General features: G+C 39.3%; 1 protein-coding gene across 2 annotated transcripts in view; it reads right to left on the bottom strand.

Moving 5' to 3' along the window:
• NMT2 (N-myristoyltransferase 2) overlaps positions 1-23,271 on the bottom strand; it is a 50,443-nt gene that overhangs the window by 18,635 nt on the left and 8,537 nt on the right. Inside the window, exons 2-7 of one of the 2 annotated variants that reach the window (XM_039331748.1) lie at positions 16,152-16,293; positions 10,974-11,118; positions 7,133-7,251; positions 6,251-6,342; positions 5,593-5,709; positions 2,549-2,719 (exon numbers count right to left, since the gene is read on the bottom strand). In XM_039331748.1, the coding sequence (XP_039187682.1) occupies positions 2,549-2,719; positions 5,593-5,709; positions 6,251-6,342; positions 7,133-7,251; positions 10,974-11,118; positions 16,152-16,293 (786 nt within the window). The remainder of the gene's footprint in view (positions 1-2,548; positions 2,720-5,592; positions 5,710-6,250; positions 6,343-7,132; positions 7,252-10,973; positions 11,119-16,151; positions 16,294-23,271) is intronic. The other variant, XM_039331749.1, reaches the window with a different exon arrangement.

Raw genomic sequence — 23,271 nt, 5'->3', positions numbered from 1 at the left:
CTCATGTCCCTTTTCTACTTGTAGCTTAGTCACTGCTTGTATATGAGTGCTACAATATTGCATCAGCCTTTTTTTTCTCTGTCTCAATTTAATATATCCACTGATCCACCAAATGTCACCTCTTCTTTCTTCTTCTATATATCCAATATTTCCAAAACGTCCACTCGTCATTTTATCCAGATATATGTCAGTTAAAGTCCAAATTTCAATGCAGCTTGTTCTTCAAAAGTAGGTTCTACTAAGTAGTATTAAATTTCTCCGTTGTCTCACTTCACCTTTTAATCCTTATGTTAATTTTTCAAAGTCTTTCTTAATCACCCTTTATTGCCTTTCTCCAGTCCTTTCTCTGGTTTCAGTCTCTACTTTTTGCAGTTCTTAAATTCCAGTCTCTCACGTTTAAATTTTACTGTGGGCTCTCTGCTTCTTCACGCTGCTCTCATTCTGCTCTATTGCTCCCTTCTCCGCTCTATTCCAATTTCAGTTGCCACTGTGTCTCTCTCCTTATAGCTTTGCTTTTTTTTTGCGTCTTCTCTAGCAAATGTTCTCACCTCCTTCAGGGGTTTTCCTTGTCTCCGTTACGAAGCTGTAAATTCTACTTTTCACTCCCTCTCAGACCGCCGCCATCGCTCCAGACCAGCCTTAAAGACCGGCTTCTTCTTCGCCAATTTTAAAAGTGCTGCTCCTTTCTGCTTGGGTGTTTGCTTTCCACCCAGCTTCTCTGAAGCTTCCTCTTTAATTTACCAATCTCTCCGGGATTGGCAAAGCCCTTACTGGGCTCTTAGCGAAGATTTTTTCGGGATTTAGAAACAGAGCTCTGTTTCTTCACCCGCTCCATGATGACGTCACAGCCGGAAGTTCCGGCTGAGGAATTCTGAGAGTTGAAGTCCGTATTTCTAAAATTCGCTGAAGTTGAGAAATACTGCTTTAGCTTTTATCAATACTGTGGACTCCAGAACTGCGACTCTCAGAATTCATAATCAACTGAGACTTTTAACTCCTGTACATTTGAAGGAATCCAGGCTGAATAAAAATTGACGTTATGTTGGCATATTAAACTGACTCAGTAAGTTGTCTGCATAGTCTATGCTGCCTCCCTGTAGCGTTAACCCTTGAAATAACATTTTTAGAGAAAACATAGAAGAAAATATATGCATATGATATTAGTTCGTTAATGAATGTTTGCACAGTCCACATCTGGGTAAGAAGAGGAAGATTTTGCTATCCTGAAGTGTACCTAGGTTTTCACCCCATCAATGCTTAATTTTAAAATGTGTCCCCTCTGTATCTGCTCATCCACTTAGCATATTTTTTTTCTTTTTAATAACACTGTCAACTTCTTCCTGGCAAATTGACTCCAGGCAATGAGGAATCATATTCCCAACAGGTTGATAACCTCTATCACATGGAGTGCCTGAGATTGATTATAAAGGCCATATAGGTAGTCCTTGACTTACAACTGTTTAGTGACCATTCGAAGTTATAACAGCACTGAAAAAAGTGACTTATGACTGTTTTCAGGCTTATGACTGTTGCAGCATCCCCACAATCGTGTGATCAAAAGCTGGACACTTGGCAACTGACTCATATTTAAAACTATGTCTTGAAGTCATGCAATCCCCTTTTGAAATCATCTGACAAGTAAAATCAATGGGGAAGCCAGATTACCTTAACAGCCCTAGCTGTTACTAACTTAACAGCTACAGCCATTCACTTAACAATTGGGGCAAGAAATGTTGTAAAATTGGGCAAAACTCACTTAACAATTGTCTCACTTAGGAGGAGAAAAATTGAACTCAATTTTGATTATAAATTGAGAACTACTGTATATTCAAAAGAGCTTGACATTATTTTTGTGAATTAGCAAGCCAAAGGGGGACAGAAAGAAAAAAAGCAAACTGCATTATCTTCATTAAAATAAAATAAGGGAGGGGGGGAAATCAACTTTATTAGACTGCTTAAACTGAAATACATTAGGAATCTCCAAAGAATTTATGGATTGCACATTCATTGATCAGAAAGCATTTTCATCTATTCACTGTGCTTTTGGCTTTGTTTACTTGACTTTGTCTTCAGGCTAGGTCTCACAAGGTAGCTAATAAAACCAGTGCTGAAATAAGACTTTGGATGGATTAAAACAATGCAAGTAAGGCAGTCAGACTCTAGGTGTGAAAGATCAGCCACATGTTTTGTAATATTCAAAGGAAATGAGGTGAGAAGATAAGGAACCATACCACAACTTCCACTTTTTTGTGTTTCTATTTTGTGATAATGACATGCAAAATGGAAACTGTAGATGTTCACAATAGCCTTGAGTTTCACAACTCGAGTTCATACATTTTCAAGAAAGGCAGAAATGCCAACTCTCATTTCATCACTGCTAGTACTGTAATGTGAAATACCTCCCTAATGCATTAAGATCACTCCAATCTGAAATTAAGAATCCTAAACTGACCATTCAACTTATAAAGAGAGTTTTGACTACTCTTTTACAACAAAAATTATGTAAGTTCTCATAAAACAAAACAAAAATACAACAGTCTTTGCTTACCTGCAGGTTGCTACAGGTTTGGGAAGGACGACTCCTGCAGTGTAAACAGCCTGAAAAATCCCTTCCAAGTTTACTCTTCTGGTTATTTCGCGGATTAGGACCGGTGCTACTCGCTTTGATCGTAGTTTTTTATGGACACACAGAAAATTAATTTCTACCATTTTCTTCTCACTGTTAAACAAAATATATAAGAAATTACTTAAATTTTTGAAGGAATACAAATATTCTTATATATTCTCCAATGAACATAACCTACCCTACTGACCAACTCTTCCCAATTTACAGAAAAACGTATTTCTTACAGAAGCAGGGAAACTTTTGAATCAAGAAGTCTTATTTTAAAGAAAGAACTATGTCTATGTCATTGACATTGTCGTCATCATCATCATAATCAATCATCAGCAAACGGGACAGAATCTTAAGTTTTATTCCCATTTTTTTTGCAAATTTTGGGGAAATTGCTGTTTGTTTTTCAAAATACAATAGCTGAATTAAATAAATTAGAGGTTCAATCCTCTGTATTATTCTCTATGTTTTAAAGACAGTGGAAAGTGTCATGGCTGTTATGTCTGGGTTTGCTGTTAATTTCAGAAGCACCATCTTGGAAAATTCCTGGAGTCATAAGAAAGAGATTGGGGTCCACTTGGGACTGCATCTATCCTTGCTCTACAACTTTCTCCAACCAGTTACTAATGGGGCTTTATGAAAAAAAATGGGCTAGATTGGGGTCCCCAACCCCTAGTCCATGACCAGTACTGGGCCATGGCATGCCAGCAACCAGGCCGCACAAACAAGGAAAGCCCCATCTGCAGGATGCAGGCAGCACACAAAACCACATACTCTCCGGTCCGTGGAAAAACCTCTCTCCACGGAACTGGTCCCTGGTGCCCAAAAGGTTGGGGACCTCTGGGCTAGATTGTGGCTCTGTATCAGTGTTTCCCAACAGTAGCAACTTTAAGATAGATGGACTTCAATTACCAGGATTCTCCAGCTATTTTGAAATAGGAAAAATAAATTATTTTCATAATTCCAGCTTCTATATACGTTTTCATGAGGTACACAAAAAATAAAGTTGATTTGTTTCCAAGAATCAACTATTTCAGTGCATGAATTTCTTGTACCTTTTAAAAGAAAATTTAAAATAAAAAATGAAGATTATTCCAGTGGATTGCTGCCAATTTTCTTTCCCTGGAAGTAACATGTACTTTGTGTATAACATGTAACATTATGTGCTGTGAAGGGCATGTGGCTATATTTCTAAATGTTGCTGTATTCCAGCTGTATAAACAAAAAAATATTTTGAATCCATATCGGGAACTCTCATTTTTAGTATTCTCTTTCCCAAGGAGGTGCACATACATAATACTTTGTAGAAAATAGCAAAGCAAGGCAAACTATTTCCTTCATAGGGAAGGGTTCTGAATAGTAAATTTTTGAATTGCCCATGTACATTGCATATACTGATTTTTAATGAAATATTTCAGTTCAGTCTGCTGAATTGGAATATATTTATGTTTTGTATCAGAGATAACTTCTTGAGTAAATTTTACAGTTTGTTCTGCAACACTCTGCAGATTACCTGTGGGTGTTATGTACTTGGGATAAATAAATACAGTAAAACTATCTACATATCCCTTATATATGGAAGATTCTGATTTGATCTTTCCCATATTTAATAAGTAACAGATGGATGTGGAGAAGTAAATCAAGCAAAAAAAAAGTAGCTCTGACAGTTGATTTTCTGCTTCGAGGGGACTTTCGGCTGGGAACCAAATATAACTACTAATTTAGATTTTTTAAAAAAAAATTAATTAGTAATATCAATTCTACTTGCTTAGGGCTTGGATATCTTATAGAAATTATGAGCTCATGTTGAATTATTGATTCTGGCAGATGCAATATTTATCTATAATTTCTGCACAGGGACCTCTGCCTCTTCCTGTTACTTTAACATCATTTGCTTCTCTGAACATATTAACCTGCTCCTTGTCCTGAAGGCAGGACAAGAAGCAACGGGTGGAAATTAATCAAGGAGAAAAGCAACCTAGAACTAAGGAGAAACTTCCTGACAGTTAGAACAATTAACCAGTGGAACAACCTGCCTCCAGAAGTGGTGAATGCTCCAACACTGGAAGTTTTAAGAAGAGACTGGACAGCCATCTGTCCGAAATGGTATAGAGTTTCCTGCCTGAGCAGGGGGTTGGACTAGATTACCTCCAAGGTTCCTTCCAACTTTATTACTACTACTACTACAATTATTATTATTATTATTTTATTCTCCAAATTAATGGTCAGCAGCCAAATTTCAGAAATATATTAAAAATTAGTTAAGGGTAAGAACACGTTTTGGATTTTGTGTTGAGGCAGAAATAGAAGACAAAGGGGAAGAAAGTTGGGAAGTGTGTGCTTTGGGTATACATACGTGTAAACATATGCAAGGCAGTGTAGGAGAAAACAAGGCTGAATTTGATTAGCATTCCTCAACAAGCTCCAATATATAATTAAATATATAATTAGATGATAGCTTTCTCTTTTTTAAGAGTTGCTGCAGCACTTTTATGATGATCTTGATTATAATTCCAACTCTATAATAATGACAACAAACTCCAATACTTCTGAGAAGTAGAAAAATTGCTGAAATAGCATTACTAATTGTGAATATTCTCAATAAACATTATTAGTGGGGTAAAGAAAGCACAGAGGTGTAAGTGTGATTGCACCATAGTGCTTAAGATACTGATAGATAACCTTGGGTGATCTCCAAGATTAAAAGTTAATGAAGAGAAAGGAGAAAGGTAATGTGTTAAAATAGCAATAAACACTACAGTTGTCCCATGAACAGTGCTGTCATATTAAAAAGTTCCTAATTGTTGGAGTAAATGGACAAGGATTTTAGTTTGAGATATTTAAAACATTTCCAATGCTTCACTTTTCCCCCTAAAGTTTCTTTCAAATCTAACCTTTTTGATAAAGGACAAGTTATGCAAGTGATTTTAAGAAAACCTAAGTGGGCCCAACTAACTTCCCAACCAGTTAGGGCTTACCTATCATAAATCCGAATGTGTGCAGGAATGGCACTGATGAACCCCACCAGTTTCCTATTGGATGACACCCTGACACCACAGTGCCACTGCGGAAGCCAACCTGGTGGTCTAAGGGCCCTAAAAGAGTGGGGAAAAGCATGAAAGTAATCATTATGTCTTAACTTTTATAGAATATGGGGGGTCCTCAACTTACAACCACCCATTTAGCAACCGTTCAGAGTTATAATGACACTGAAATAAGTGACTTACAAACGATCCTCAGACTTATGACTGTCACAGCAGCCCCATAGTCACGTGATCAAAACTTGAGGGTCCTAGGGTCAAGAGAGCTTTGCAACCTTTCTAGCCAGCTTCCAACAAAAACAAAGGGGTTCGCTTAATAACCTGCTTAACAATCAAGGCAAAAAAGGTTGTAAAATTGGGCATGACCCACTTAACAACTGCCTTGGAAATTTTGGTCCCAAATGTGGTCATAGGTTGAGCAGTATCTGTACTGTAAACTTTCTAGGCATCAAATATGGGGGGGAAAATTCACTGTAATTCCTCCTTGTTGTCTAGCAAGAGAGATGAGGGAAAAGGGCTGAGAAAAGCACTGGCCAATGACAACATTACTTCTCCACAGACCACCCCCTTGATGTATATGGAAACTGAGACTCACCACAAAAGGAATTCCGATGAATAATCAAATCTAAACATGTTATCGTCATCTTCAACATAATTTTCATTTAGCAGCATGTACAACTCTTTTAACTGAAAAAAAAGGGTAGAGAGAAGCCATCAATTGATTGAATCCAACAGCTCACTTTGCTCTGAATTTGAACACCTGACTTATCTTAAGAGAAACAGTCCACTTAGCCAAACCAAACTCATCAATTGTCACCAGAGTCATAACGCACAAAATTTATTCCTTTCCACCCTCTTGGTTTCAACATACCTGAGGTTTAGTTATTTATTTCTTCCACAGCTCATTCTTGGCTGTGCTACTTATAGGGAATTACTAGCTTGAAGTCGCCCAATGAGCTTTCGTGACTGAGAGTAGAATCCAGGCCTTCCGCTCCTAGCCCAAGGCCTTCACCACTATGCCATCCTGGCTCACAATCTTAACATTGGTTGATAAGGTCCAATAAGGTCCTGTGGTTAAAGCTGTTCCTTGGCTATTTGGAGAGTGGGCAAAGTCAGTTATATCAGTTTTCAATCAATGAAAATCCAGAGGATTAAATGGTCTCACTTCTATTCTGTATTTCAGCTGTTTTGCTCTCAGTTCTATTCTGTTCTGTAGCTCAGCATTTTTTCTGGGAGGGAGGAAGGAAGAGGGGTGTTTTTTTGTTATTTTCTTCCCCAGAAAAAGAAGTGGCACCCTAACAGAGTGGTCCAAAATAAGATGGAGAACTATGTGTTCAGGAGGGGACTTCTGTTTCTCCCCAGTTCATGTCCATTGACAACTGCACTACACTGGTAGAATGTATAACACAACACACACACAAATACACAAACATGAAACCAGTTTTGTATTTAAAAGACTCCAAGGAACTCTACTTACGACTTCAGCACTGCTCAGATCCAACGTGTCCCAAGTAAAACCCTGTGGTAAAGAATATGGCTCTAGGCGAATGTTATCTTTATCTGGTTCAATAGCACCATGAGATGTTATAACTTCACCTTAGAGAAAAAGAAGGTAAGTTTGATAGTTTTTAAATCATCTTTTCTGCTTTCGGGGAAGTTGAGAGAAGATTTACTAAACAAAAATTAGAAGTCTGTGGCCAAATTCATTTTATGTCAATTAGATTATCAATAATGTCACTGTATTTTTTTCTAAAGATTCGATTGTATTATAATTATTAATTTTGTCAAGGGAAAAGCAATCTCTACAGAATTTCAATACATGTTATGGAAGTGCTTTCTACCTGCTGCCTCTTTTCTTTGATTGCAATAAACAACTTCTCAAAATGAGTCACTTTAGATTGAATTCAAACTCAAACACAGAACTAACTTTAACATGCTGGTGTCTACAAATTAAAAAAAAATTCTTTCATACCCCATGCACAACTATCTACCAGAGGGATTTATAATGAAATATATGACAAGCTTTCAAAAAACCAACTTTAATTGATGATATATTTGCAATATGCAGTTAAAAACTAATTTTAATGACATATAATTAATCAACGCCCATATTCTCAGAGCAGCTATTATGGTTTAAAGATCCATTTCTTTTTTTCCATTGCCATTTCAAAACTAATCTTTCTTTCTCAGAGATCAGAAGAATAATACCAACCTTAGAAATGAAACTTTACAAAACTTATTAAATATAACATTTTTTAAAAAGACTAAGAAAACATTGTAACACAAATATAAGCCTTTTTCTTCTTCATAATAATAATAATAGTAGTAAAGTTGGAAGGAACCTTGGAGGTCATCTAGTCCAACCCCCTGCTCAGGCAGGAAACCCTATACCATTTCGGACAAATGGCTGTCCAGTCTCTTCTTAAAAACTTCCAGTGTTGGAGCATTTACTGCTTCTGGAGGCAGGCTGTTCCACTGTTTAATTGTTCTCACTGTCAGGAAGTTTCTCCTTAGTTCTAGGTTGCTTCTCTCCTTGATTAGTTTCCACCCATTGCTTCTTGTCCTGCCTTCAGGCGCTTTGGAAAACACCTTGACTCCCTCTTCTTTGTGGCAGCCCCTGAGATATTGGAACACTGCTATCATGTCCCCCCCCCCATCCTTCTCTTCATTAAACTAGACATATCCAATTCCAGCAGCCATTCCTTACATGCTTTAGCCTCCAGTCCCCTAATCATCTTTGTTGCTCTTCTCTGTACTCAACATCTTTTTTACATTCCGGTGACCATAACTGGATACAGTATTCCAAGTGTGGCCTTACTAAGGCATTGTAAAGTGGTATTAATACTTCACGTGATCTTGATTCTATCCCTCTATTAATGCAGCCTAGCACTGTGTTGGCCTTTTTGGCAGCTGCAGTACACTGCTGGCTCATATTTAGGTGACTGTCTACTAGGACTCCGAGGTCCCTCTCACAGATATTACTATTGAGCAAGGTGCCACCTATGCTGTACTTGTGTATTTGGTTTTTCTTGCCTAAATGTAGAACCTTGCTTTTTCACCATTGAATTTCATTTTGTTAGATAGTGCCCCGTGTTCAAGTCTGTCCAGATCCTTCTGTATCTTAAGCCTGTCTTCTGGAGTGTTGGCTATTCCTGCCAGCTTGGTGTCGTCTGCAAATTTGATGAGTTCCCCATCTATCCCCTCGTCCAAATCATTGATGAAGATTTTGAAGAGCACTCGGCCCAGAACAGAGCCCTGGGGCACCCCACTACACACTTCCCTCCATATAGATGCAGTTCCATTGAGGACCACTCGCTGAGTACAACTACGGATCCATCTGGTGGTGATGCTGTCTACCCCACGTTTTTCTATCTTATCAAGTAGTAGGTTGTGATCTACTTTATCAAATGCCTTACTGAAGTCCAAGTAAATTATGTCCACAGCATTCCTCTGATCCACTAATTTTGTCAGTTGGTCAAAGAATGCAATATGATTTGTCTGGCATGATCTATTTTTGACAAACCCATGTTGGCTTTTAGTATTGACTTTGTTTGCTCTCGGTGTTCGTTGATTCGTTGTTTGATTATCTTTTCCAGGATCTTCCCAGGTATTGAGGTCAGGCTGATAGGTCTATAATTTCCTGGTTCCATTTTTTCCCCTTTTTTGAGGATGGGAACCTCATCAGCTCTTTTCCAGTCCTCTGATAGTTCTCCATGTGCTCCAGGATCTTTGAAAAATATAGTTCAGTGGTTCCGAGATCACATCTGCCAGTTGAGAACCTTGTGGTGTAATCCATCTGGTCCTGGCGATTTGAACTCATCTAGGCTGGACAGGTGCTCACTTACCATTTTCTTGCCTATCTTAACTTGTGTTTCTATGCTGTTTTTTATGGCACTATTTTTGATAGGTTGGTCTGTTTTTTCCCTTTGTGTAAAGACAGATGCAAAAAATGAGTTAAATAGTTCTGCTTTCTCCCTGTTGCTTGTCACCTTCTTGCCACTTTCACCCACTAATGGACCAATCATTTCCTTCACTTTTTTCTTGTTTTTTATATGTTGAAAGAAGCTTTTTCTGTTATTTTTTTACTTTGGTCACAAGCCTTAGTTCATTTTGAGCCTTGGCTTTCCTCACTTCGTCTTTGCAGGCTTGGGCTATTTGCTAATATTCTGACTTAGTTATGTGCCCCTCTTTCCACTTTCCATACTTGTCTTTTTTATCTTTCAATTTGTCAGAGAGTTCTTTATGCAGCCATGCTGGTTTCTTTTGAGAGCTGTTCTTTTTCCTCTTTGTTGGTATTGTGCTACACTGTGCTTTTAGTATTTCATTTTTCAAAATTTCCCAAGCTTCTTGAGTTGTTTTCCCCTTGAGGATTCTCATCTATGGAATCCTTTCCAAACCCTCTCTATGTTTATTGAAATTAGCTCTCTTGAAGTCCAAGATTCTAGTTTGACTGTGTTCTATTTGCTTCCATAATGTTGAATTCTAATATTGCAAACTGAAGACATTTGAGGAAACATTTCCAAACTAAAATACTGTATGATCCTGCTATCTTTCTTATATACAACAGGAACAATTCAGTACAAAGATGTCAGTTCCTAACCCATAATGGGTATGTACCTGGGTATTTCTGCTTTTACAAAGAGAAGCAATTGCAATGCAATATAGTCTCGTAGACTATAAATGCCACCATGAAATGCAATTATTTATGTTAGAAAACAGTTCTGCAGTATGGCTTTTGGAACTAATGAAGAAGTGATGGGCTAACAAAGCAGAACCTGCAAACAAAAATAATACAGATGTCTTAACCAGAGGACAACTATAATTAATAATAAAATTAAAGATGTTTCATATTTTTGAAAAATAAAATTTTAAATGCTTATTGTCATTTGAAAACAATTTGATTCTTCTGTGTTTTTACCAGGAATTTTTTTCTGAAGAATTTTAATTGAAGTTTAAAATATAAATTGACAAGGAACTGTAGATATTGTACACTGAAATGAAGAAAAATAAATCTTGGAAAATTTGGCATGCAAGTCTTCAGCTCTTTACGGCTCAAAGTCTTGAGCTCTTTATGGCTTAAAATCCAATGGTAGTTTAATGTTAAAATTACGTAGTAGTTTTTCAAATACCAATCTTCCACTTAATTATTTGGTGGTAAAGCTCGTTTTTAACTTAATCTTAAAGTTATTTTGAATACTGAATGGTTTCATCTGTGCATCTGAGGTGAGTTTTTGTGATCTGTAAACTATACATTATTAAAATGCAAGTTTCCTCCAATAAACAAAAAAACCAATGCTGGTCAACAGCAATAAACTTACTAAGCTTGGGTACAGGCTGTGTGTCCCAAAACTGGTATTTACGTTTGGTCGCTTCATCAATATTCTTGGCTGGGCCCTGACAGGCTGAGAGCAGCTCCATAGCTCTTTGAATGTCTTGCAGCTTCTGCATTGGAATGGCTGGATTCTGCGGGCATACAATCACAGGTAAAAGGAGAATTGCAGTTTCCTTTAATACTGCCACACCCTGCTGGTTTACCAAGCTGTTGCACATTTTTTATATATTACACCTTGTCATCAAAGCTATCTTTTAAAAAAACCCACATAAAATAATCTCTGAATGAAAATTAGATCTGTATTTAAAGCAAACAAATACTGATTCCAAGATACATCAATAAAGTTTGCATAAGGTATGCAGAGCGATCATATGGGCCCCTTGGCACTGTAAATAAGAGGACCCCTTACCTAATCTTTTCAGTATCCTAATTGTTCCACTTTTTTTCTTTGATGCTCCAATCAGACAAGAATCTGACATCTTATTTCACACAATGAAATTGAATTCTGGGAAAATCAGGGCCCATAAAAGATTATTTTTACTCCCTCTTCTAATTAAACTGTGAGATAATAGTGTTGGCTACCAGCAAGGTTGCCTATGAGGAACATCAGCTGGAAAGTTAGAGGCCTTCCTTGTGGAGTGGGTTGAACAGCCTGCTGGACTAGATACGCTTGGGGTCTGATCTAGCAGGCCACAATCTATGTTGTCATCTTTCTAGTAAGTAATTTTAGAGCACTTCAGGCAATTACTCTGAGAGTTCTTATCACCATCTAAATGGATCTCCCTTCTTCCTTCAGTCATTCTCCTTACCCTCCTATTGCTGGCTTTTAATTTGGGAAGGAAATAGTAAGGCGCAAGACTTTTTCAGTCAAAGACCTGGAGAAGCAGAAAAGGCAATCTCATAAAAAAAAAATTTAGACACCTTTTTTCTTTTGTGTATACCAATCTTTTTTCATTTTTTGTCGTTAACTCTGGATGTATGGGGTTTTTTGCTTGTTTTTCTGTTTTGTATTTTATCTTTTATGATAAAACAAACTAAATATATTTAAAATCAGAAAAAAGGCAATTTCATTTCGTGCCCATTTCTTACATAAGTTGCATCTACCTTTGCTTTGTTATCAATGCAAAGCAAAACCCACAGCAGGCTCGATGTTACAGCAAGATACTGTAACGTATGAAAACTGATGGGCAGAGGGATAAAAGTGTATTTAGAGAAGGCCATGTTTCAAATTACTAGTTGGTTTTGCACTGTTGCTATTAAAGTGGTTAGATTAAAGTCTGTGAGCAAATTAGTTGTGCCAAATGGCAAAAGAGAAGAGAAATGTATAACTGTGTAATTTAAAAGCTGTTTTCTGGGTTAGAGGAAGAAACAAGTTCATCTTGTTCCTATTTTTGTAAAGTGATGACAATGATATTAAAGCCATTTTTTTTGAACTAGAAACTGGAAGATTGTTGAGTTCTAGTTCTGCCTTCAGCACAAAACCAGCTGGATCTCTCAGCCTTAGGAAGAAGTAAACAGCAACCCACTTCTAAAAAAAGCTTTTCCATGAAAACTGTAAGGATTTACTTGTCCACACAGTCTTTGAGAATCAAACATATTTATTTATTTATTTTATTAATAAAATTTATATGCCGCCCAATCCCTAGGGACTCAGGGCGGCGTACAAAATTAAAACAATATAACAATAAAACAATAAATAAGTACATTCATACAGCATGTCCAATCGTATCCCGCCCCCCCCCCCGGGGACATCAACCCCACGCCTGCCGGAACAGGAGAGTTTTAATGGCTTTCTTAAAGGCCGGCAAGGTGGGAGTAGTTCAAATCTCGGGGGGAAGTTGATTCCACCAGGTCGGAGCCACCACAGAAAAGGCCCTTCCCCGAGGGCCCGCCAGCCGACATTGTCTGGCCAACGGGACCTGAAGGAGGCCCAATCTGTGGGACTTCACCGGTCTCTGGGAACTATGTGGCAGTATGCAGTCCTGTAAGTAACCTGGTCCTAAGCCATGAAGGGCTTTAAAAGTGATAACCAACACCCTGAATTGCGTCCAGAGGCCCACAGGAAGCCAGTGCAGCTCACGGAGGATAGGTGACACGTGGGTGTACCTTGGTGCACCCACAATCGCTCTCGCAGCTGCATTCTGAACCAACTGCAGCCTCCGAATGCTCTTCAAGGGTAGCCCCATGTAGAGCGCATTACAGTAATCCAGTCTTGAGGTGACAAGGGCATGAGTGACCATGAGTAGAGCCTCTCGGTCCAAATAAGGCCGCAACTGGTGCACCAGGCGAACCTGGGCAAAGGTCCCCCTGGCCACAGCCGATAGATATTGTTCCAAATTTAGCTGTGAGTCCAGGAGGACACCCAAGTTGCGTGTATGCACTGAGGGAGGTAAATTTACCCCCCCCCCCAGGGCTAATGATGGACCAACAGGATGACCCTCGGGGGGCAAGACCCAGAGCCACTCGGTCTTGTCAGGGTTGAGTCTAAGCCTGTTCACTCCCATCCAGACCCTCACATCTTCCAGGCACCGGCACATCACGTCGACTGCTTCACTGAAAGGACACGGGGTGGAGATATACAATTGGCTATCATCCGCATACTGATGATACCTCACCCCGTGTCGCCAAATGATCTCACCCAGCGGTTTCATGTAGATGTTAAAAAGGAGGGGGGACAGGACCGAGCCCTGAGGCACCCCATGATCGAGGCGCCTAGGGGTTGATCTCTGTCCGCCCGCCAACACCGACTGCGACCTGTCAGAGAGGTAGGAGGAGAACCACCGCAATACGGTGCCGCCCACCCCCACCTCTCCGAGACGACGCAGAAGGATACCATGGTCGATGGTATCGAAAGCCGCTGAGAGGTCAAGAAGCACCAGGATAGAGGAATGACCCCTATCCCGGGCTCGCCAGAGGTCATCGGTCAGTGCGACCAAAGCAGTCTCAGTGCTGTAGCCAGGCCTGAAACCAGATTGAAAAGGGTCCAGATAATTCGTTTCATCCAAGGATCACAAGAGTTGGAACGCCACCACCTTCTCTACAACCTTCCCCACAAAGGGGAGGTTGGAGACAGGACGAAATTTCTTCAAAACATCTGGGTCCAGGGAAGACTTCTTGAGGAGGGGCCTCACCACCGCTTCCTTCAAAGGTTGTGGGAAAGACCCCTCCATCAAGGAGGCGTTGATTATCACCTGGAGCCAGCCTCGTGTCACCTCCTTACTGGCAGAAACCAGCCAGAAGGGGCACGGGTCCAATAAGCAGCCATAATTGAATAGGAGGAATAAAAAAACAATTATACGGCTATTATTTTAATAACACCACAGTGATTTGTTATTACCTTCTTCAAAGATGTATTTTTAAATTTCCCTATTTATAGACCCAACATTTCCTTGTAATCTTCATCCAAGCACTAACCAAGCTTGACCCTACTTAGTTTCTAAGTCTAAAGATCAGTTACATTCTGCTACCAATAACAGTAATGGTGAAGATTTCATAATTTCTCCATCATACATATTGAGAATATTATAAGATGTACCAGTTTAGGTATTCTGTGATGGAGAAAGCATCGCAGATTTCTACCCGAAATTTTCAAAATTATATGCAGAATATTCAAGACACAAATGTTGACATGTCTGAATCTAACAGAATTTGTATCCAAGTCTTAGCATCAATGCTGCAGAGAAAGAAAACCTGACAAAACATTATGAATAAGATGCCTGTCAATGTTATTTTTAATTTTATTATTCTTGTTGTTGTTTGGTTAATCTTCAACTCCATTCACAATCTAGGACTTGTAAAAATTTAACAGTTCAAGTCCTAATCAAAGACCTAAGAGCTGTTAAGGTACAGTCTGAATAGGGTGGTATTTTTTATTTTATTATTATTGTTGTTGTTATTATAATACAGGGAAGCTTCAATGACTGTTGAAATGAGGGTATGACATTTACATATGACCACTGGCTGCCTTATAAGTAAATATATATAAGAATATATACAATCAACTATAGAATTATCTTTAAAGTCTCTTCTTTGAAAAAACACTAAAAGCAAGAACTGTTTATACCAAATATTGGAAAGAAAAAGGAGCACCGACAGTTGAAGAATGGATTTTGAAACTCACAAGAGTTGGCAGAGATGGTGAAACTAATTGCATTGTTTAGAGATAATGCTTTGAACATGTTTATAAGAGATTGGAAACCATTAGTGGGGTTTTTGTGAGTTAAATACATTTTTTTTCCTTTTCACAACTCTGTAATCTCAGGGCAACTGAATGGAGCTGAGTGTTTACTGCCCAGATGCCCTTCCTGAACCTACAGAAATTTGTAGCAGATATTTTCTTTTTGCGCCCTGATAGAGAGACATTTGTTGTTATCTAGGACTGAATTCTTAACCTTCCAAGTGGGAGATGAGTGTCTTCACCTCTAAGCTACTGCGCTGTAATGGAATGTTAATGGAGGGCTTTGAAGATTAGCTTATTTTGGGGAAGGGGTACCAATTAACAGGGTTTTTTTTTTATAGCTAATAGGTATTGGGTTGACCAGACTGATGGTTATTAGATTTCTGTATTTCAGAAACTGTGATGTAAAATAGTAATATAGCAAATATAGCTGAGAGGCTTTATAATTATTTGTAACCCACTATGTGGGAGGAGGGGGTGAAAATCTACCAGATTTATTTGAGACATATATTTTAAACAATCAACCAGGGTTAACGATGTATGCTTAATGTTGACTCTACATGTGCTATGCACACTTTTTATTATTCCTTTTTTGTCTTGTCTGTAATTTTTGCCTTTCTTTTTTATTGTTTTTGTAGTTGTTTACTTTATATGTAACATCTTATCTTTAAAATAATACAAAAATTTAAAGAAAAAAAATCTAAAACAATTACTTTTTTATCAAATTTAATACGAACCTGTAAGAGAAAAAAGTTACAAAACTGCAACATTATGTGAATTGAGTCTGTTCTGATTTGTTAAAAATACCGGATTGAGCCAATGCAAATAATTGATGCAATCTGAATTTCCAGGGTGATTTGATTTCAATCATTAATTTGTATGTATTAACTGGGTCAGTTCACAAATCCAATTTCATTTAAAAACATTTCTGTAGTCACTAATAACTGGAGCAAAATAGGGATATGAAAACAAAGGCCAATTTCTCACTTTTGAAGGTTGCTGAATTTTAATCTCCTGGGAGTCAGAAGCAGAAGCAGAGTCTGATTTGGTACCTCCAGAATTTGTTTTCTCCTTTTTTCGTTTCTGCTTCTTTTTCTTCTTTTTAGCTCCCAATTCTCCCCCTGGACTTCTGCAAAAAAGAACAAGACAACAATTCGTTATAAACTTTGAAAAAAGGAAGTAATGTGTAGCCCCATTTTTGCAGTGCTGGTATTCTGCAAGACTGGAGAGCCAAAATCTGATGTAATATTATTGATTGGGATTGTATACTTTGTGTGTCTATGGGAATGAAGTGTGTGTTTCCCTCCCTGACCCTCCCCCCAATCATGCCATTTTTGCAACAGATAGAAGTTCAAAGAAAAGTGCAAAGCAGACTGAAGGAAAGCAGCCATCTATGAATTAAAAGCTAACGGCAGAAATACACTACTCTGTATAATCACCTTTTCACATAATGTTTGCCTTTTATTGTTTTTAACTGTACACTGTCAAAATTGTTTGGAAAGTGGGTAGCTATAAAATCAAATAAAAAGATTAATTAATTAATTCAGGCCAACAGGTGCTCCCAAGCCTATTTTCCTGAGAATAGAAATGTATCAAAATGTCCAAAGAAGAAAGGGGTATTCGTGTTAAACTATAAACATTCTGATATTCCTTCCTCAGAACCACCCAAAAATGTGTCCTTTGCTCATCTGGCATTGCATTTCATCACAGAGATTTGGCTGAGAGAGCATATGTAAATAAAAATTTAATGGGATATCACGTTAAAAGTGAATATAGGTAGGAGAGGAAATACTACCCTTTTCTAATTCATTCTCTCATATTGGTACCCAATTCCTGTGCAAACATTTAAAAAACCATGCATCTCAGAAACCTTGCATGCACTCTCTTTGTATCATGCACCTTCATTTTAAATTTGATAAGAAAAGTACCCAGTCTGACATAAAAATAGTAGAAAAAATGGCAAGGTCCAACTCTTCAGGAGATACAGGTAGTCCTTGTCTTACAACCATTTGTTTAGTGACCATTCAAATTTACAACAGTACTGAATAACGTGACTTGAGACCGTTTTTCACACTTATGATCATGGCAGCATCCCCACAGTCCCATGATTAAAATTTGGACAGTTGGCAACTGGCTCATATTTATGACAGTTGCAGTGTCCCGGGTTCATGTGATCACCTTTTGTGACCCTGTGATATGCAAAGTCAATGGGGAAGCCAGATTCACTGAACAACTGGGTTACTAACTTATCAACTGCAGTGATTCAATTAACTCTGGCAATGAAGGTCATAAAATGGAGCAAAACTCATTTAACAACTATGTTGCTTAGCAACAGAAATTTTAGGGTCTATTGTGGTTGTAAGTCAAAGATTACCTTCCATATTTGGTGTATGGAAAAGGTCCAGATAACTAATTTCTTCCAGGACCCTTTGAAGCTGCAAACCTTATCAATAATCTTACATAAAAAGAAAATATGTGAGATTGGATAGAAATTGTCCAGCCCTATGGATCCAATGATAGCTTCCCAAGTTTCTTTCAGAGCTGGTGAAATCATCCCATCTCTGTCACATAATGGAATCCATTTCAAGATCAAATCATGTAGTAAGACTTAGCTCTACGTTTTAAATGGCCAAAATAACAGCTCAAGGATTTCATCCCCTTCTGTAGGACTTGTGCATGCCTCTACTTGAAGGCCTCAGCCAAACTCCTCCAAATCTCCCTCAGATTTGCCAAGTTAAGAATGTTACAATCAGTCCCTGCCCACATGGAGCCATACATCCACAATTTTTCTTCAGCTGACATGTAACTCAATGCCACCAAAATATCACTCCAGACATTCCTGAAAATGTACTTTCTAGACACATTTGAAATACAATATTGTGAGGATCAATATGTGAGGGATGTGAAAATGGGTAGGAAAAGAGCTGCTCAGAGTAGCCTTGAACTGAGATTTGTGCGGCAAATAAATTTGATAGATAAATAAACAAACAAAATAGAAAATAGGATGCTGACTTACTGTAATATTTTATCCATATTGTTTACAATGAGATACCGTATATTGTTGATCATGTTCCAGTGTTATAGTTTTGGTTTAAGTGACATATATTGATATTGCATTAGGCAATGTAGAGACACACAAAGCAAGTGATTAAAAGCACCTAAAAGAAATGGAAATGTTTGTTCTGTCTTCTTTGCTGTTATTATTTTTCTTATGTACTTCTTTTTTTATGACTGTTAACCTGCCAAGTTATTTATTACCATAAAAAACTAAAGATTAGTCAACCATGTAGCCATCTCACTGTTGCTAAATTTGCAGGTAACTGACATACTTAACTTCTTATTTTGACAGTTTGTCACTGTGGCTGATCTATTTCCTTAGCTGGGTCTCCTCCATGTATTCATGTTGCTTAAGAAATGTGAACAAATGCCTTAATGGATGGTCATGTGGGTTCACACACAAGAATCCCACTTAATCATCCAATCCATCTTGGGCAAAGTGACTTTTCACCCATATTTTACTACTGCTTGAAAAGCAAAAAAGAAAAAAAAAGAAATCAATTTAATATTGAAATGAAAACTTTTGTTTATCCTTTCCGGATTTCTTTTTTAATTCTTTATGGCCTATGGGAGTAGTGGAAAGCATCCAAGGAACAAGTTTATCTTTAATTAAATGATTTTTTTTGTTGTTGCTTATCATGCCAAAATAGTAAGGACTGCTGAAAAGGAAGTGCTACAGCAGCCATTTTAGGAGTGCACCCTACATATATTCTTAAAAGTCCAAATTTGCCACTAGTCAAAAAGGTTGTAAACTAATAACTTGTAATATACTATTAAAAGAGAGTCAATCTGGTCTAATGGTTAAGGCATCATGCTAGAAACCAGGGGACTGTGAGTTCTAGTCCCGCCTTAGGCATGAAAGCCATTTGGGTGACTTTGAACCATTCATTCTCTCTCAGCTCCGGATGTCACATTCAGGCTATAAACCAATCAATCAATTCCTGTCACACCCAATGGATCAACACTCTGTTGACCTAAAAAAAGGAATATCTTGCACTTGCAAGAAAATGCTAGGGGAAAAAAAACAGTTAAAACTAAACAGATCAGGATAGAATACTGACAAAGCCCTGTGTAAGCTGCAAACAGAATAAATGACTACTGCATATGAAATTACATTTAGGACAGGACAATATACTTGAAGATATATTAACACATCTGTATTTATAAATCTTTCAGTTCTGGTATAGATAATAATAATAATAATTATAACGTATTTTTGATTTGTGTTAAATTTTCATTTTATCTTTTTTATGAGAAGTAAATACTAACTATGCAATATTCTGTTGCACTAAATGAACATACATTTAAAAAACACTGCATTTGAAAAAAGCAGCACTTCACCAGTCTGTTTCAGAACAAGACCAAAACCAGTTTTAAACTTCAGAATTTTACATACTGATTACTTTTAATAACTCAGGAAAAATCAACCAAAAGCAATGAAATTCCAAATTAATATTGACCAAAAGCAGAGCAAAAAAAAAAAAAAGGTGGAAGTAAGGCTAGAAGCAATGTCATAAAGTCTGTCTTTCTATACTAGCTATAAGAACAAGTAAACAGATTTTAACCCACCTGATATTTTATCAAATATCCTGATGACAAAGTGGATGATTATATACTATTTAAGGCTAGATGTCAAGGTTTGCCTCAGTTTTGAATATGATTTTCTTCTTTGAAAGATAGGATAAATTTTACAGTTGCATATTTTTCTACTCACGAAAAAGAATTGCACTATAGGAAAAATTATGCTAAATATTTAGGTTATAAGACCAATATTACTTTAAGCAGACAATATCCAAAAGAAGATGTAATTCCAGTTACTCAATTCAGTTTTAGTATAGGAATGTGACACATCATTTCAGAAAATCTTGAAGTATTTGTTCCTCTCAGACTATGTCCATGTCATCCAAATGTGTTGGACAAGAATTCAGTAACTGTCAATGAGCATGGCTTCAGAAAAGATTGGAAATTTAGGGAGGATTTCTTTACATCTCTTAGATAAGATAATCTTTATTGTCCTTTTTTAAAAACTGTGGGCACAACGGCACACATCAAAAATGAAATTTAGTTGCCCACTCTCAAAGTGAAACACATACATGACACACACCTAAACATACTATATACAACATATGCATAGACCACGGGTCGGCAACCCGCAGCTCCAGAGCCGCATGCGGCTCTTTGAGCCATCCCCTGTGGCTCCAGAGCCTCCTCCGCCATTTGCAAAGAGAGACAAGGAGAGAGAGGCACTTGCATTTCATCTCTCTCTCTCTAACTCTCTCCCCTGAGGACTTGCCCCCTCGCAGGGCTCCTGATTGGCCCTGCGCCTGGGCGCCCTGCCCCCTGGGAGAAGGGCAGCCAGGAAGTCCCTTTCCCGGGCTGGCCCCGTCTGAGGTGCACTGGCTGGGGAGCCGTGCAGGGAAGCCCCAAGATCCCTGTGGGAGCAGCCTGTCCAAGCCTCCACTGAGCAGGCCAGCCCTCCCGCAAACCGCAGCCCTGAGAGCAGCCCCTCTGATGCCCAGCCGGCATGACCGTTGGCCAAGTAGCTGCATAGCCGGAGACAGAGGGTCAGTGGCAGGGGGAGGGAGGGAGCTCTGAGTCCATGGAACATTGCCACAAAGCGGCCGTGGAGCAGGTTGCGTGCCCACCGGCTTACTTGTACCAGGCGGCGGTATCGGCTGGGGTATTGCTTCCTGGGCCATCCCCGGGCTGCTCCCTGGGCAGCTGAGCCGGCCACATCTCCCCGGGCCAGGCGGCAGTCCTGGCTGGGGCGGCGGCCAGCGGGGGCATCACTCCCTGGGAAGCCGAACCACCACGTGTCTCCCCGGGTCGGGCTGGACAGCAGTCCCGGCTGGGGTGGGCAAACGGGCAGCTGCATCCCTTTGCCTTCCTCCGGAGGCAGAACTCTGGCCTCCCACAGCAGGCTGAGATAGGCGAGCTCGAGCGGCCATCTACTGCTGCCTCGGAAGATTTGTTGCAGCAGCCTCTTCTCCCTGTCGGCCTCCTCCTCCGCTCCCTTGGAACCTTTGCACCAAAAGGCGGAAAGAAGAAAGTCCCAGAGTGGGAGAGCGCAGGGTGGGGGAGAGCAGTCTTTTCCAAGGGGAGGAGAAGCCAGGACGGCAGAGCTGCCCATACTTTAAAATTTTAACATGTATGGAAGAGCAGAGGATACACCGCAGCACAAGGGCATTGTAGGGAAGGTGGGGGAGGGGGGGAGAAGAGGGATAGGAAGGAAAGAAAACGAAGGAAGCTCTGTAGCAATTTAAACACAGTAGCTGCCAGGGAAGGAGGAGGGATGGAGGCTTGGCAACTCGCTGGAAGGGACCGATTCGGGGTTCAGGAAAGGTGCAAATCTTTCTGGATCAAGGCGGGGAGGGGCGTTGGGGGTTCCAGCCTCAGAGGGAAGAAAATGAAGCTGATCCAGCCTCTTCAATCACGTGCCATGTTCTGCACGTGCGCACGCACACATTTTGCAGCTCCCAGTTTTTTTCTTTTCTGAGGGAAACAGGTCAAAGTGGTTTTTTCACTTTTTCAGGTTGCCGACCCCTGGTATAGACCCACACCCCTACATATACATAGCAAATAAATATTAAATACTGTCCATTTTGAATATATAACGGAAGAAGGAAGCTTGAGAGTTCACAAGGTTAATGCTGTATGGAATGAAACTATGGCTGAATCTGGATGTTCTGCTTCAGATACCACTGAGCCTCCTCTCAGAAGGTAACAAGGAAAACAGGTCGTGAAGAGGATGTATAGTATCCCAGATAATCTTACGGACCCTGCTTAAGCATAGCGCTTCTGTGCTATGCCCTGGATGGGAGGGAAGGAACTGCCAATGATCTTTTCGGCCATTCTCACCACTCTCTGCACTGCCTTCCTGTCTGAAGCAGTGATGCTTCCAAACCAGACTGTGATGCTGTATGACAGGATGTTCTCGATCATCCCCCTGTAGAAAGTGGTAAGGATAGGAGAAGGAAAATGTGCTTTTCTCATGCTAGGCAGAAAATGCAGGTGCTGCTGTGTCTACTTCACCAGTGTCTCGCTGTTGAGCAACCAAGCCAGCCTACTCGTTATCTGCACACCCAGTTATTTAATGCTGGTAACCATCTCCAAAGGTGAATCATTAATGCACAGAGAAGTGTGGCTGTGTCTGCTTTTTCTGAAATCGACAATGATCTCTTTGGTTTTTCCAGTATTTAAAACTAGGTTGTTTTCCTTACACCAGTTTACCAACCCCTCAACTTCCTTGCGGTAAGCATCCACATTATCATCATGAATAGAGAGGAATTCAAAAAATGACAGCCCAGATTGCCATCTTTATCACTTCTGAACGCAAAAGGCACTGAGACCAAGTGCATGTATTTGTCAAACTATTTTTTTTAAAATCTCTCAAATCTTTTCCAGTCTCAGCCATGTGACCTGCTATACTTCTAAGGCAGGGGATGCACAAAAATAGCAGCATAGGCCCTAAAATGAATTAGAAATAAACTCCTAACTGAAACTCCTTCTGAGTCCCATGAGAAACCAGACAATTCTGAATCAACTTACTAATATGCTGGCTTTGACTCTTCATCCTTCTATGCGGTCCTCCCCCAAATGTTAACTTGTCATTAAAAGGTTGCCTGTCCCTGTTCTAATGAGAACAAAGGGCACCATTGCTCCATACAAGCTCAGTACTTCTATAATGCTTGGCAGCAGTTTTCAAACTGGGCTTTTTCTCTAACCTCCCTGAAGATGCTAGTGGTGGAACCAGAGATGAATGGCATCCAAAATTCTTCCCCAAGTACTTAAGAGGACATGTGCAAGTGAGGGAAATAGACCAAAGTGATACCACCTAAATACTAGAAAGCTGAGTAAAAGAATTTAGAATGAATGTTGTGTTCACCGAGAAAAACAGCCTGGAATATGAATATATCTATGGAAATTTTGCTTCAGCTCAAAATGTTCCAAAGATCTAAGCCAGACTCTAACTGCTGATTAGAGTTATGCTATATGATGGCATTGATGTTTTTTCTGATTCTTGCATCGAGTGCTTCATAATACGTTTCCA

Source organism: Crotalus tigris, unplaced genomic scaffold (genome assembly GCF_016545835.1).
Source record: "Crotalus tigris isolate CLP2741 ecotype Arizona unplaced genomic scaffold, ASM1654583v1 scf7180000024437.13266115, whole genome shotgun sequence".
Classification (NCBI taxonomy): Eukaryota; Metazoa; Chordata; class Lepidosauria; order Squamata; family Viperidae; genus Crotalus; species Crotalus tigris.
Note: the sequence above shows the minus strand (reverse complement) of the source record. Positions and strands in the feature narration are given on the sequence as shown.